The sequence below is a fragment of the Schistocerca serialis genome, chromosome 2 (genome assembly GCF_023864345.2).
Source record: "Schistocerca serialis cubense isolate TAMUIC-IGC-003099 chromosome 2, iqSchSeri2.2, whole genome shotgun sequence".
Lineage (NCBI taxonomy): Eukaryota > Metazoa > Arthropoda > Insecta > Orthoptera > Acrididae > Schistocerca > Schistocerca serialis.
Window position 1 is genome coordinate 1,126,562,612 of NC_064639.1, and position 15,442 is coordinate 1,126,578,053.

The 15,442-nt window shown below is 40.7% G+C and overlaps 1 protein-coding gene across 1 annotated transcript in view; it reads left to right on the forward strand.

Annotated features, from left to right (window-relative positions):
- LOC126456662 (protein yellow-like) overlaps nucleotides 1-14,998 on the forward strand; it is a 175,540-nt gene extending 160,542 nt beyond the window's left edge. The window contains exons 5-6 of the mRNA XM_050092406.1: nucleotides 8,103-8,311; nucleotides 12,989-14,998. Of these exons, the coding sequence (XP_049948363.1) occupies nucleotides 8,103-8,311; nucleotides 12,989-13,312 (533 nt within the window). The 3' untranslated portion in view covers nucleotides 13,313-14,998. The remainder of the gene's footprint in view (nucleotides 1-8,102; nucleotides 8,312-12,988) is intronic.
- Nucleotides 14,999-15,442: the final 444 nt, after the last annotated feature.

The window sequence follows — 15,442 nt, forward strand, 5'->3', positions numbered from 1 at the left end:
TTCACTATTTTTTCTCTGAAAGTTGCCCATCCGTCTTCTATCATATTTTTCCCCTGTTTCAATCAATGGTTGCTCAATTCTTTTTTTGAAATTCCCGACGCCCTCTGGATCTGTTGACACATCCAGATGGGATCTACGAAACGTCCTACACTTCTGAAATTTCTTCTAAGCGTCTCTGGAGTTGGTCTCTACTAACAATAACACAGTAAGACCGTCCTGTCTGTCTGTCTATAAATATGCTCATCTCCAAAACTACTACACTAATTTCAAGGGGCTTTCATAGGTATATTGAGCGTAACTTGAGGCAACATATAGGCATTGTTTTAGCAAAATAGGGCACGAAAAAAAAGGATAACGTAATTTTAAATTTTAGGAGTCTGCTCACCTCAGTAGTTCGGATGTTTATCTAAGAAATTTGACCACACGGCATAGTACACCAAAGAAGCAATAGATGACGCTGTTAGTTTCGTAGTACACCAAAGATCGAACAGACAGAAGTGTTCGTTTTCTTTTTTTTTAAAAAAAAAAAAAAAAAACCTCACTGACAGAAGTTTTTTCGCAACATTACGTCAGTGACAGAATTAAGCTCCACAATCTTAACTTTAAAAATACAAACATTGAATTTGCTTGGCTAGGCTATACGAATTTACTGATTTCGCTTTGTGTATTAAAAAGTTAACTGAATTGGTCCGCTTCTTTCGACAGGTTTTATATGTATTTGCCTTCTTGGCTGGGGAAAACGAATTTAGTGACAAAATTACACCGTGTGGTGTATCCGCCTTGCTGGGGATAATAGTTGTCAAATAAAAACAGATCAGAGTAAAAGTCTCAAACAGCTATAATCTAGTAGCTAAACACTTTGTTTATATTGACAGTTAATTTTATATTGCGTATTACAATAATTACGGTACGAAATAATTAGATGCCGTTACGGTAAACAATAGTACAGCAAGTTGACAGTATCACAGAGTTTTTACAGGTTTCTAGCAGTATAAAATACTGTATATTTTATGTGCTTCTTTTGTTATTCAATTGTTTTTAAAGGAAAAGTTCTAAATGCAATTAAAGGAATCGACGATACATGTTCCTACCAGTGGATGGACATAATTTAGCTAACATTTTTCCGCGAAGTTGTTGAAAATCACGCTGGAGAGCTAAAAAAAGACGACATTACATATGTGGGTTCCACCTAATGGCGTAACAATTCATTGTTGTTGTTGTGGTCTTCAGTCCTGAGACTGGTTTGATGCAGCTCTCCATGCTACTCTATCCTGTGCAAAGCTTCTTCATCTCCCAGTACCTACTGCTGCCTACATCCTTCTGAATCTGCTTAGTGTATTCATCTCTTGGTCTCCCTCTACGATTTTTACCCGCCACGCTGCCCTCCAATACTAAATTGGTGATCCCTTGATGCCTCAGAACATGTCCTACCAACCGATCCCTTCTTCTAGTCAAGTTGTGCCACAAGCTCCTCCTCTCCTCAATTCTATTCAATACCTCCTCATTAGTTACGTGATCAACCCATCTAATCTTCAGCATTCTTCTGTAGCACCACATTTCGAAAGCTTCTGTTCTCTTCTTGTCTAAGTTATTTATCGTCCACGTTTCACTTCCATACATGGCTACACTCCATACAAATACTTTGAGAAACGACTTCCTGACGCTTAAATCTATACTCGATGTTAACAAATTTCTGTTCTTAAGAAACGCTTTCCTTGCCATTGCCAGTCTACATATTATATCCTCTCTACTTCGACCATCATCAGTTATTTTGCTCCCCAAATAGCAAAACTCCTTTACTACTTTAAGTGTCTCATTTCCTAATCTAATTCCCTCAGCGTCACCCGACTTAATTCGACTACATTCCATTATCCTCGTTTTGCTTTTGTTGATGTTCATCTTATACCCTCCTTTCAAGACACTGTCCATTCCATTCAACTGCTCTTCCAAGTCCTTTGCTGTCTCTGACAGAATCACAATGTCATCAGCGAACCACAAAGTTTGTATTTCTTCTCCATGGATTTTAATACCTACACTGAACTTTTCTTTGGTTCCTTTATTGCTTGCTCAATATACAGATTAAATAACATCGGGGATAGGCTACAACCCTGTCTCACTCCCTTCCCACCCACTGCTTCCCTTTCATGTCCCTCTACTCTTACAACTGCCATCTGCTTTCTGTACAAATTGAAAATAGCCTTTCGATCTCTGTATTTTACCCCTGCCACCTTCAGAACTTGAAAGAGCGTATTCCAATCAACATTGTCAAAAGCTTTCTCTAAGTCTACAAATGCTAGAAACGTAGGTTTGCCCTTCCTTAACCTTTCTTCTAAGATAGGTCGTAGGGTCAGTATTGCCTCACGTGTTCCAACATTTCTACGGAACCCAAACTGACCTTCCCCGAGGTCGGCTTCTATCAGTTTTTCCATTCGTCTGTAAAGAATTCGCGTTAGTATTTTGCAGCTGTGACTTATTAAACTGATAGTTCGGTAATTTTCACATCTGTCACCTGCTTTCTTTGGGATTGGGATTATCATATTCTTCTTGAAGTCTGAGGGTATTTCGCCTTTCTCATACATCTTGCTCACCAGATGGTAGAGTTTTGTCAGGACTGGCTCTCCCAAGGTTGTCACTAGTTCTAAAGGAATGTTGTCTACTCTGGGGGCCTTGTTTCGACTCAGGTCTTTCAGTGCTCTGTCAAACTCTTCATGCAATATCATATCTCCCATTTCATCTTCATCTACATCCTCTTCCATTTCCATAATATTGTCCTCAAGTACATCGCCCTTGTATAGGCCCTCTATATACTCCTTCCACCTTTCTGCTTTCCCTTCTTTGCTTAGAACTGGGTTTCCATCGGAGCTCTTGATATTCATTCAAGTGGTTCTCCTTTCTCCAAAGGTCTCTTTAATTTTCCTGTAGGCAGTATCAATCTTACCCCTAGTGAGATAGGCCTCTACATCCTTACATTTGCCCTCTAGCCATCCCTGCTTAGCCATTTTGCACTTCCTGTCGATATCATTTTTGAGACGTTTGTAATTCCTTTTGCCTGCTTCATTTACTGCGTTTTTATATTTTCTCTTTTCATCCATTAAATTCAATATTTCTTCTGTTACCCAAGGGTTTCTATTAGCCCTCGTCTTTTTACCTATTTGATCCTCTGCTGCCTTCACTATTTCATCCCTCAAAGCTACCCATTCTTCTTCTACTGTATTTCTTTCCCCCATTCCTGTCAATTGTTCCCTTATGTTCTCCCTGAAACTGTGTACAATCTCTGGTTCTTTCAGTTAATCCAGGTCCCATCTGATTAAATTCCCACCTTTTTGCAGTTTCTTCAGTTTTAATCTACAGTTCATAACCAATAGATTGTGGTCAGAGTCCACATCTGCCCCTGGAAATGTCTTACAATTTAAAACCTGGTTCCTAAATCTCTGTCTTACCATTATATAATCTATTTGATACCTTTTAGTATCTCCAGGGTTCTTCCATGTATACAACCTTCTTTCATGATTCTTAAACCAAGTATTAGCTTTGATTAAGTTATGCTCTGCGCAAAATTCTATCAGGCGGCTTCCTCTTTCATTTCTTAGCCCCAGTCCATATTCACCTACTACGTTTTCTTCTCTTCCTTTTCCTACTGACGAATTCCAGTCACCTATGACTATTAAATTTTCGTCTCCCTTCACTACCTGAATAATTTCTTTTATCTCATCATACATTTCATCAATTTCTTCGTCATCTACAGAGCTAGTTGGCATATAAACTTGTACTACTGTAGTAGGCGAGGGCTTCGTGTCTATCTTGGCCACAATAATGCGTTCACTATACTGTTTGTAGCAGCTTACCCGTACATCTACTTTTTTATTCATTATTAAACCTACTCCTGCATTACCCCTATTTGTTTTTGTATTTATAACCCTGTATTCACCTGACCAGAAGTCTTGTTCGTCCTGCCACCGAACTTCACTAATTCCAACTATATCTAACTTTAACCTACCCATTTCCCTTTTTCAATTTTCTAACCTACCTGCCCGATTAAGGGATCTGACATTCCGTGCTCCGATCCGTAGAACGCCAGTTTTCTTTCTCCTGATAACGATGTCCTCTTGAGTAGTCCCCACCCGGAGATCCGAATGGGGGACTATTTTACCTCCGGAATATTTTACCCAATAGGACGCCATCATCATTTAATCATACAATAAAGCTGCATGCCCGCGGGACAAATTACGGCTGTAGTTTCCCCTTGCTTTCAACCGTTCGCAGTACCAGAACAGCAAGTCCATTTTGGTTAGTGTTACAAGGCCAGATCAGTCAATCATCCAGACTGTTGCCCCTGCGACTACTGAAAAGGCTGCTGCCCCTCTTCAGGAACCACACATTTGTCTGGCCTCTCAACAGATCCCCTCCGTTGTGGTTGCACCTACGGTACGGCTATCTGTATCATTGAGGCACGCAAGCCTCCCCACCAACAGCAAGGTCCATGGTTTGTGGGGAGAGAACAATTAATTAAGTGATGCAAATTGGCCCCGAATTGTTATGAAAAATGAGTGATCCAAATTAGATTCGAAATCTTATGCAAATGGGCTTGTACGTTTAAAATACAACGGTTCACTTTTTCCGACTGAGAAGTGGAACCCTAAAAAGTGATGGTATGCAAAAGCCCGTCTTTAATATTCGTTTCGAAGAATGGAACTATTCCGAGCAAATTAGCAATCAATAAATTACAGTCAGAGACAAGTCTGCTCCTGGAAATGTTTCGCAGTTTAAAATCTCTGTCTTATTTCACAATCTGTCTTAAATCTTCCAGTATGTCCAAGTCTCTTCCAGGTATACAACCTTGTTTACAAATCTTAAACCAAGTGTTATCAAATTGCGTCTGCATAAAATTATTCCAGGAGGCTTCCCTTTTGATTCATTTCCTCCAGTCGTTGATCTCCCGTTTATCATTCACTTTCCCTTTCTACGACCGAAAACCAGTCCCTCATCATAATTAAATTTTCATCGACCTGAACGATCTGAATAATTTCTTTCATCTTACCACACATTCTTTCAAACTCTTTATCATGTGTGGAAGCATACTAACTCAGGTAATGGGTGTTGACTTTGCGTCTATGTTGGCTACGATAAGGCATTCACTGTGTTGTCATAGTAGCTTACCTGTATTCTTATTTTCTTCTTCATTTTAAATCTAATCCTGCATTATCCTTACCTTATTTTATGATGTTAATCCTTGAAAAGAAATACGCATAGCTAATCATTTGGTAGCTCGTATGGCTGTCTGGGCATAATACGAGTGTCATCCACAAAGTAAGTTCCGTTTCTATGAGGGCTATCCACAAAGTACATTACGTTTTGAAATTAAAAATCAATAAAGTATTGGAATTTTTTAAATTATATATAGATGAAAGCCACACTTAAATACTACTTTTCTACATAGTTGCCATTTAAATTAAGGCGCTTATCGTAGCGATGGAGGAGCTTGGAAATTCCCTCATCGTAAAATTCGGCCGCCTGCATCTTCAACCACGTGGTTACCTCTTCTTGAAGCTGTGCGTCGTCATCAAAACGCTGCGTAGCCAACCACTTCTTCATTGCTGGGAATAAGTGGAAGTCGCTCGGTGCCAGGTCGGGACTGTACGGCGGATGAGGAAACAACTCCCACTTAAAAGATTCGAGAACTTCACGAGTGGCATTTGTCGTGTGGGCCCGGGCGTTGCCGTGAATCAGCAAGATCTTTGAGCCCAACTTTCCCCTGCGCTTGTTTTGTATTGCTCTTCTGAGGTTGTGCAGAGTTTGGCAATACCTTCGAGAGTTTATTGTAGTGCCTCTTTCCAGGAAATCCACAAAAATCACACCTTTTCTGTCCCAAAAGACAGTCGCCATCACCTTCCTTGCCAACATTGTCTGCATGCATTTCTTGGGTTTTCGGGGTGAATTTGTGTGCCCCCACTGCATTGACTGCAATTTTGTCTCGCAGTTCACATGCTTAACCCATGTTTCGCCACCAGTGACGATGCAATCGAGTAATGAGTCGCCATCTTTCTCATAAGCGTCCAAAAACGTTAACGCTGCAGCCATTCGCTGATTTTTGTGAATCTTTGTCAAGAGTTTTGGTATCCATCTCACACAAAACTTGTGGTAACCAAGCTTTTCGGTAGTGATTTCGTGCAACAAACTTCGTGAAATTTGTAGAAAACTCATAGAGAGTTCCGTTATTGTGAAATTACGGTTTTCATGGACCGCGGCATTGACTTTTTCGACAAATTCGGCAGTCACTATGCTAGGTCTTACACTTCGCTCTTCGTCGTGAACGTTAGTTCGGCCATTTTTAAATTTTATGACCCATTGACGCACTCCACCTTCGCTGATTATGTTGTCCCCATACACTTCACAAAGCTGCCAATAGATTTCTATCGGTGTACAGTTTTTTGCAGTCAGAAACCTTATTACAGCATGCACTTCACACTTCGCGGCATTTTCAATTAACGCTGACATTTCAAACTGTGACAGTAACTCAACTGAGTACAGCACGAACCTCTCACTAGCATGGCAGGATGCCAACTGAGCGGCGGAATGCCATGAACCAAGATGGCCGCGCTAGCCCCGCCCCTAACGGACAGAAACGAAAACGTAATGTACTTTGTGGATAGCCCTCGTATTTCTATCCGCGGCAGAGCTACGATAGCAGTTCCGAGCATACGCGGCAGTTATTCTGACTCAAGGAGAAGACATGTACGCCATTTCCAGATCACTGCTGCCGACATTTGTAGTGCTTCTTTATAATGTCAGTCGTAGTTGTAAATGCAGCCGCGTGTGAAATCAGATCTGTGATTCGTTTTATAAATGCAAAGAAAGTTAAACCAAAGGAAATTCATCAGCAAATCTGCGAGGGTTTACGGACAAAATGCTATGAGTGATTCAGTGGTTAGAACACGGGTCAGACTGTTCAATGAAGGATGTGATCAAGTGCACGATGAAGAACGAAGTGGACGCCCGTCTTTGGTTACTGATGAAATGGTTCACACAATTGAAAAATGGCTCTGAGCACTATGGGACTTAACTTCTGAAGTCATCAGTCCCCTGGAACACAATTGAAGAGCAACGGTGAGTTTACACTTAGTGCCCTTGCTATGGAAGTTCCGCAAATCTCACGATCACTAATTCATGAAATTGTTACTGAAAAACCACATGGTTGAATACACAGGCGGCAAGCTTCTATGAAGAAGGCATACAAAAACTTGTGTCACGTCATGACAAGTGCCTACAAAATTTCGGAAGCTATGTAGGAAAGTAGTTTAACAGTTGAAGATTCCAGAATGCGATTTTCACTCTGCAGCGGACTGTGCGCTGATATGAAACTTCCTGGCAGATTAAAACTGTGTGCTGGACCGAGACTCGAACTCAGACCCTTGGCCTTTCGCGGGCAAGTGCACTACCAACCTTTTTTTTTTTTTCTAACAAAAAAATCTCATATTGTTCGCTTTGGTTCATTGTATCTGCTTGGGGCGGACGTCACAAGACATCCGTGTAAGTTCGTTGTTGATCGAGTAACTCGGTTGTTTTTTTTTAATTACAGAGGGCAGCTAACCCTCTGACCGAACATGCTGAGCTACCACGCCGGCAGCTGAGCTACCCAAGCACGACTCACGCCACATCCTCACAGCCTGGCGGAAGTACAGCTGTGAGGACAGGGCTTGAGTCGTGCTTGGGTAGCTCAGTTGGTAGAGCACTTGCCCGCGAAAGGCAAAGGTCCCGAGTTCGAGTCTCAGTCCGGCACACAGTTTTAATCTGCCAGGAAGTTTCAGTTGTACATTTTTGTACAATAATTTTTTTTTATCTGTGTCTGTACACGTTTGTTTTATAGAACCAAACGGAACTTATTTTGTGGACGAGCCTCTCATTAAATTTCAAATGCAAATCAAAAATACCATTCCAACTTCACACAATTTATCATGGCAACATGCACAACACCAGTAGAACAAGGATTTCTCTCTATGTATATTTTTATGCTTGTGAGGTGTTACTTCATCATATCCATATGCAAGCAAAACTAGATTACGTGTGAACCGCTGTGTCACGTCTTCCACGTCGTCTGTGCGCAGGAGACCGCACACTGTTCTTCCACCCGATGTCGAGCTTCCGCGAGTTCGCGGTGCTGTCGTCCATCCTGCGCAACGAGACGGCGGCCAAGACCAGCGACGACGAGTTCCACCTGCTGGAGGAGCCGCGCGGACTCAGAGACGCGCACGCCTCCGCCTCGGCCATGGACCGCCGCGGTGTCATGTTCTACAACCTGGTCACCAGGGACGCCGTAAGTCACCAGCACACCTAACACCTCTAGTGTTACACTGGAAGTTACGTGGAGAAGTCATTAGGCTTTAATTACCACATGGAAAAAATCAAGCTCCGACCATGAAACTTGCTGATGGTGTTTGCCTTCTCTACATACAGGGTGGTTACAATTCAAGTGCAGCTACTCACAGAGGTCCATTGTGGGATGCAGGTATCATACGGCAGCGAAATTTCGTAGATATTCTAATACGTTAAAGTGGAACCAGTTTATGCTGGAAGAAATTAGTTCCAATTTTGGACACCATGTGCAGATCTGGCGTTGTGACAACCAGAAAGACATACGGAAATGTTTCCAAATGCAATGGATTAGGAATGGGGCGAGGGCATAAGAGATCAAACAAGTGAGAAAGGCATAATGCCGATTTTATTACTAAGCACCTCTTACACAATTTGCCCAGTACGAGCATCAGAGACATCCACAAGACGCTGGATCCATAACATGGCGTGTTCAACAGTTGCTCGTGGAATCTGAGCAAAGAGTTCCTGTATACTGGTCTTCAGATCAGGTTGAGACTAAACGTGTCCCTAGTAAACGCCTTCCTTTGGATATCCCCTGATCCCAAAGTCATGATCTAGCAGGCCATACATCTGGAAAACCTCTAGAGGTAACACGTTCATGGAAGGCTGCGTTAAGCAGGTATTTCAATGGGCGAGCGATGTGAGGTGTTGCCCACTGTGGCTGAAAACATTGGCTTCCACACAACTGAGCTCTTCCAAAGAGGGAATCACATGGTGTACAAGGAGGTCTCAATAACGAACAGACATCGTTGTACAACTGACAGGCGCTCTGGGTGTATTCTCTTCACGGAAGAACAGTCCGAGAATAAAGGTGCTTGTGAATCCACATCACACAGTTACATACAGCGAGAGCATTGGCTGTTCGTGCACGACCTGCGATTTAACGGTACACCAAATTTGGCTGTTCTATGTATTCACTGTGCCCTGTGGAGTATAATGTGTCTCATCGCTCCAAAGAATATTGCCTGACCACATGCGATCAACTTTGCCAGGAATGGGACAGCAAGTTCAGGATGTTGCTTCAGATTACGAGGTTTCAGTTATTGCACCGTTTGGATCTTATATGGGTGCCAGTGTAAAATAACCTTCAGAACTTTCCATACCATTGACCATGGGATGGAGAACTCTCATGATGCTGCACGGGCACTGTGACAACCCGAGGCCCATGCTGCATTGTTAATTACAGCACAGAAACTTTCTCTTCCAGGTGCTACGCCAAGGTCGCCCCTGTTTTCGAAGTTAATTACTACCTTCTTTAAACCATTGAATGACATCGGGCTTCTCGGGCTTTCCGTCAGCGATACTCTCTCGATACACTGCTGACGTTTACATAAACTGTTTTCAGTAACAGTGCACAGTCTGACTGCTCGACAGCCATACTGTTCACTCACGTTATGTCTTATCAAATGACAGCACGGATGTCATGCTGCCATACAGACGGTGTTCACCGCCAGATTTGCACCTGATGGTCGAAATTGGAACTAACTTCTTTCCAGTGTAAATTAGTTCTACATTACTGCATTACCATATTTACCAAGTTTCCCTACCATATGATAATTACAGACCTCAGTTAGCCCTAGACAGTTTTCATGAATGTCAGATATTATTCTCGCATTACAGTTTCATCTCTTTTCACTGCTCAAAGGAATTCGTTTACCAACAATACTGTCCAGAACTGCCGTGCATTTGAAAGACCAGTGGAAGAAAGCAGGAATATCCTGAAGTGTGGAGAAACAAATCCTTAATCGTTTTATACAAGAACAGCTCTGCTGCAAAACTAAATTCAAACAATGTGCAAAACAGTGTGTAAAAAAAGCTGCCAGAAAAAAGCACCAACACGGGTTTGGGCCAAGAGTTTGTTCTTCATACCATAATTTTGAAGCGTGGCCCTCAGCACAGTGAATAATGCAGCACTAGTTCTAGATTGGCAAACATCACGAAAAGGCATCAAATGAGGGTCTACCTAAATCTGAATGTATGTATTCACAAATCTCCTCATTTATGCATTCAATTAGTGTGTCCTGTATAGCTTTTCAAATCCCCAGAAGTAGCCCATTTTGTTCCAGTCTGCTTTCAAATCTTCTTTTCTGTTTAGCACAAGTTTAAAAGTGGCTCTGAAATTTGCAGGATTCAGGGAATCTTCTCTTTCATCATGACCTGTGAAAGCTACCTCCTACTTACACAAAAGATTTATGGTGACAGTTAGAATTTTCACGATGTCTCTGTTAGCTTTCACTTCTCTGCCGTGTCTAATTTTCAACAGTGATGTTCATTACGCAGTTCTGAAATAGTATACCCTTGTTTGGATAGTTCTTTATATGAAATAAAGCAACTTATATGATCTTTAGAAGAAGTATACCATGCTAAACCCGTAAACAGATTCTTCATATCGTGGGAACCCTCAGCAGCTATGTTGTTTTTCTTGTGCTTAAAAACAAACACAGCGAGCAGAATGAGTCCCCTTTTGTAGAGCTAGCACATAACCACTTATGCTGCTCATACCACAAACTTTGGAATGCACGTGTTATGCGCTTATATTTCTGAAGAAGGTGTAGCCCCAATGTTGGAAATCCTTTCTTCAAAATTTAATGTTGTTTAGTTTCACACCTCTTCAGAAACGAGGAAGTTCCTGCACAGAAATAATGATGTTCTCAATAAAAAGTGTTACATCTGTACTGGTACAAGGCTGTGTTCAACCATATTCACTGCACATGGGACAGCTATTGTAAGAGAAACCTAGAGAGGTGGCACACAGCCACGGGCCACCCTTGTCACGGAAGTATGGCTTCAACAACCTGTAATCACTTCTCTCATTCCTAGTAGTGGCATCATGGTTCCACAGCAACTGAACATTTGCAGGAGGCCTGGCATATGACTGGCCTCTTCACCATAAGCTTTGTACCTCTCTGCCTTAGGTTATGGTTAAGCTTTTGCAATTTGACTTGCTCTCTTGTGCTGGCAGTTTAGATAAACATAAGCTAACATCTTTTGCACTCACTGCTGCTGCTACTACTACTACTACTACTACTACTACTACTACTTCTACTGCAGAAAAACTGAGGAGGCCCAGTCATCCTTGCCTTCTTTGATCAGTGGCCACTACCTTGTTTGGAAGTGTACCTTTGTAGTCCTCAATTATGTTACATGCTGTTAAAGGCTTTTGAAAATCTAGAATTCCTAACATTAGGAACTTCTGGGATTCAGGTGCAAACTCTGACGAAAACTTCTGCAGGGCTGACACACTTGTCTATCACAGCACGACTGGAACTTCATAAAAGCTGCAACTCCTACCCCACACTCATTGGGTATGCCTCTTTGTGGAGCAGCATTCTCCCCAGGATGCAACTTCCAGGTTTCCAGTCCAGATACTGATACCCACAGTATCACACATCAACAAGAGGGAGTCAAAATATAGAGGCAAAACAGCTATTTTAACCACTCTCCTCATAAGACAGAGCTAATTAATGCTGATGAAGAAAAAGCAAAGCAAAAAACAAGCCTTAGAGTCTAAGTCTACAAAATGGCATCTTGAGCTACTACAGGAAGTCTGCAGTAAGTGAAAAATATAAAGCTACAACCAGATCTCAAATAACTAAGATGAGTAGTCCAAGCTCCAAAATTTCTTAAAACCTAAAGCAGCCAACTTTATCCAATGATAATGGTAGGTTAGAAGAAGCTGACAAATGCTTCAACTGCTTTGAAGATGAGTCGCAGTGTGTGCCTCAAATGGACTCTCAGTTCTTACGTAGATGAGGATGACATTATCCATGTATGTACTTTAGACAAGACACAAAACATTATAGTTTCTATGTGATTTAGAACTAATTTTTGCATGTAAAAACTTTTTTTCATTTACAAATAATTCTAGTGTGTGAACTATTATTCCCCATTTTGCCCCTCTCATGAGGCAAATTGCCATTTCTGAAATTTTGCAATAAAAAAAGAAGTCTGGTAATTAAATACTGACATGGTGTAATTTTTATGAAGTTAATATTATAACAAAGAGGTTTTAACCAAATTAAAGTCTTATTATAATTTTACTGTACTTCAGAATCACCGTTGAAAATTAGGCACCCCATTCTGCCACAGGTTCCCCTAACTAAATGTCAGATTTCAGCACGAATAATATTCCCAATGTTCTGCCTCTACCTCTGCCTCTGCCTCCCCCTCCCCATCCCCCCCCCTCCCAATGCACACTTGGTTTACATTTGTCCTGCGCAAGCTAAATACGCTGTGTACCATAATCAAATTCCCCCCCTTTGTAAGCAGAAAGAAAGATTGTCGGTACCCATCCATGTGTGCAAACTCTCCCCAACTTTACAGCTGTGAACATCAGATATGTTTTTCAACTCATATCCTAGAATTTTTAGAGTAGGGCTTTTCATAATTTCAACACCTTTTATAGTCTCCCACTGAAGTCTACATATCGTGTCTTTGGCACTCTCATGCTACATTAACAAAACAGTGACAAATTGTGTACTCCTTGTTTGAACCTTCTCTACCTCATTAATTAATACAACTTACCAAGGGTCCTGCATAAACAAAAAATATTCTAGATGATCATTCCACATTTTTGTGTTATTAACTTTTTTTAATCATAAAATTTCTGATGTCATAGGTGGGATGCTGGAACTCTGCACAGCCACATGGTTACCGTATGTCGCTGCAGGGCATTGTGGCACAAGATAATGTGACGCTCATTTTCCCTAATGACCTCAAGGTGGATCATGAGCTGCGCCAGAACCTGTGGGTCCTCAGTAACCGCCTGCCACTCTTCCTCTACCGTGAGTTGGACCCCAACGACATTAATTTCCGCATCATGACGGGGTCTACAGACGAGCTGGTGCGTGGAACCGTGTGCGACCCCGACATCACACTCATTCCTGGACAAGGGGCACTCTCCCCCAGGAACCAGCTCTGCCCTGCCAATGAGGTGCGATGATCAACTGCTGCCAAGCCTGGACACCCACGTCAAGCTGCTCTTTTGTTCAAGATGCCTCTTGTATATGAGTCTGGAGCTTAAAGTTTGTCATAAGTCACTAGTGTAAAACACACTTCTCATCAATTGCTGGTAATCACTCATTGTTCATCTCTTCAAGAAACTGGGTGGAATTAACATCACTGAAATGTAATACTGCCATAGAAAGGAGAACTGTGCTCTCTCTGGAAAGGCAAAATGATAAAGTTACTTCTTTCAATACCCCACAAATTTTTGAGTGTTTCCTTGTCTGTGAAGGCAAAGATTAAACAATTGTTACAGAAGGCAAAAGAATGACTCATTATACTAATTTTGTTTAACAGAACTTTCCTTCTTATATTGTAAATAACAAACCATGGATATTTGACCGTGACAATGAGGGCATATCTTAAACAAACTGATGATACTCTGAGGCTCTGATCGCTATGGGACTTAACATCTATGGTCATCAGTCCTGATGATACTGTTCCTGGATTTATCATCTTCCTTGAACCTTATTATACTTGTATTTTCATCCTTGGCTGAAACATTATTTGTAGTCCAAAATCCAATATTAATGTGAATTCCCTCAAGATTGAACATAAATTAATCTATCCTTCATGTCCTCACACTTATTGTTTTATCGAGTTCTCACAACCATTAAATGAAAGCCGGTGGCAGTGGGCATTTCCTTTTCTCATTTCTTTTCCTTGAAGTATTTTAATTGCCTCATATGCTGTTTTAGAATCGACTTATCATTTCCATTTGTACATGAAGAATGAAACAGTACCTTCAGATGAGTATCACCATTACAGAAATTAAGATGTTCAATATTAATGCTATGTCATTTCTTACATATCTGCAAACTCTACGGCCAGTAGTATCTAGTAAGCACCCATAAGCTCTCTTTCTACATGACATTTGTTTTTTCTATCTTATGTAGACAAATATTGCTTCCTAATTATCTGTAGTACTACAATATACACTCAACTCTGTGTATATCATAAGGTAACTCATCAGTGTCATTGCCTCTCATCAAAGTTAATAATATTCATACACTTTTGTTATAAATAGGGTGATAACTTTGCATTTAGACTCTCAACAAGGAAGATGCAGATTGTTAAGACACAATGATAGTTTGATGTGTTTGTACTAAAAGTGCTTAGTACATTACATATCTAATATGAAGAATGACAGTCCTACATTACATTTAAAATAACTCTGGAGCCTGGTGAATGATACTACAATTCTATCATGAAACTGAAGTTAAGAAATAAGTGGTTAGAACATATGAATAATTTACTCTATATTATAATCCTCAAGGTACATTAAAAGCAAGCAGTGACTTTCAGAATTAATTTAAAATAGAGTAAACAATGATGCATCATAGTACAGGAACCATTTCAACAATTTGACATCGTCTTTACTAGCATGAACACTGTAGTTGTTTAGTGTACTGAGCTTGTAACTCTAACAATTCAAAAATACAATGACTGTTTCATGTATACATCATTAACTGAGTGCCTGTTTCATTTTGAATTTATATACTTCTGAACATCGGCAGCAGTCAGAAACCCTCTCAATTCACTGGTCACTTAAATACATTGTTGTAAATTATCTATGTAGAACTAAGGAATTAAAATGCATCAAAACCAAAGTGAACAGTTGATAGCAAATATGTGCATGGGATTGTGCCTCATACTTCATGTCATTTCTTCTTTGTAAAATATCAACTTGTACAGTTTTAGTACTATTTAAAATTGTGTAAATAATAAAGAAATTTTGTCAAAATAACTGTCAGAAATTTTAAAGAACACATATTTGTGCATATCTGAAAAGAAAAGTCATTGGTGATTGTCACTGACACTCCACATACTCCCTTTTGCATCCAAGCATTCACCCTACAATACAGAAGGCATTTCAGACACCATTTTGCATGGACTCACCAGCATTTATAAATATCAAGAGTTCATACTCATTGTACTTAGTATAATTGGATGTATGCAAACATTTTAAATGGTTGATATTTGACAGACCTCCCATACACATTCCCGAGTTATCTGAAATCTCTCTCTCTCTCTCTCTCTCTCTCTCTCTCTCTCTCTCTCTCTCTCT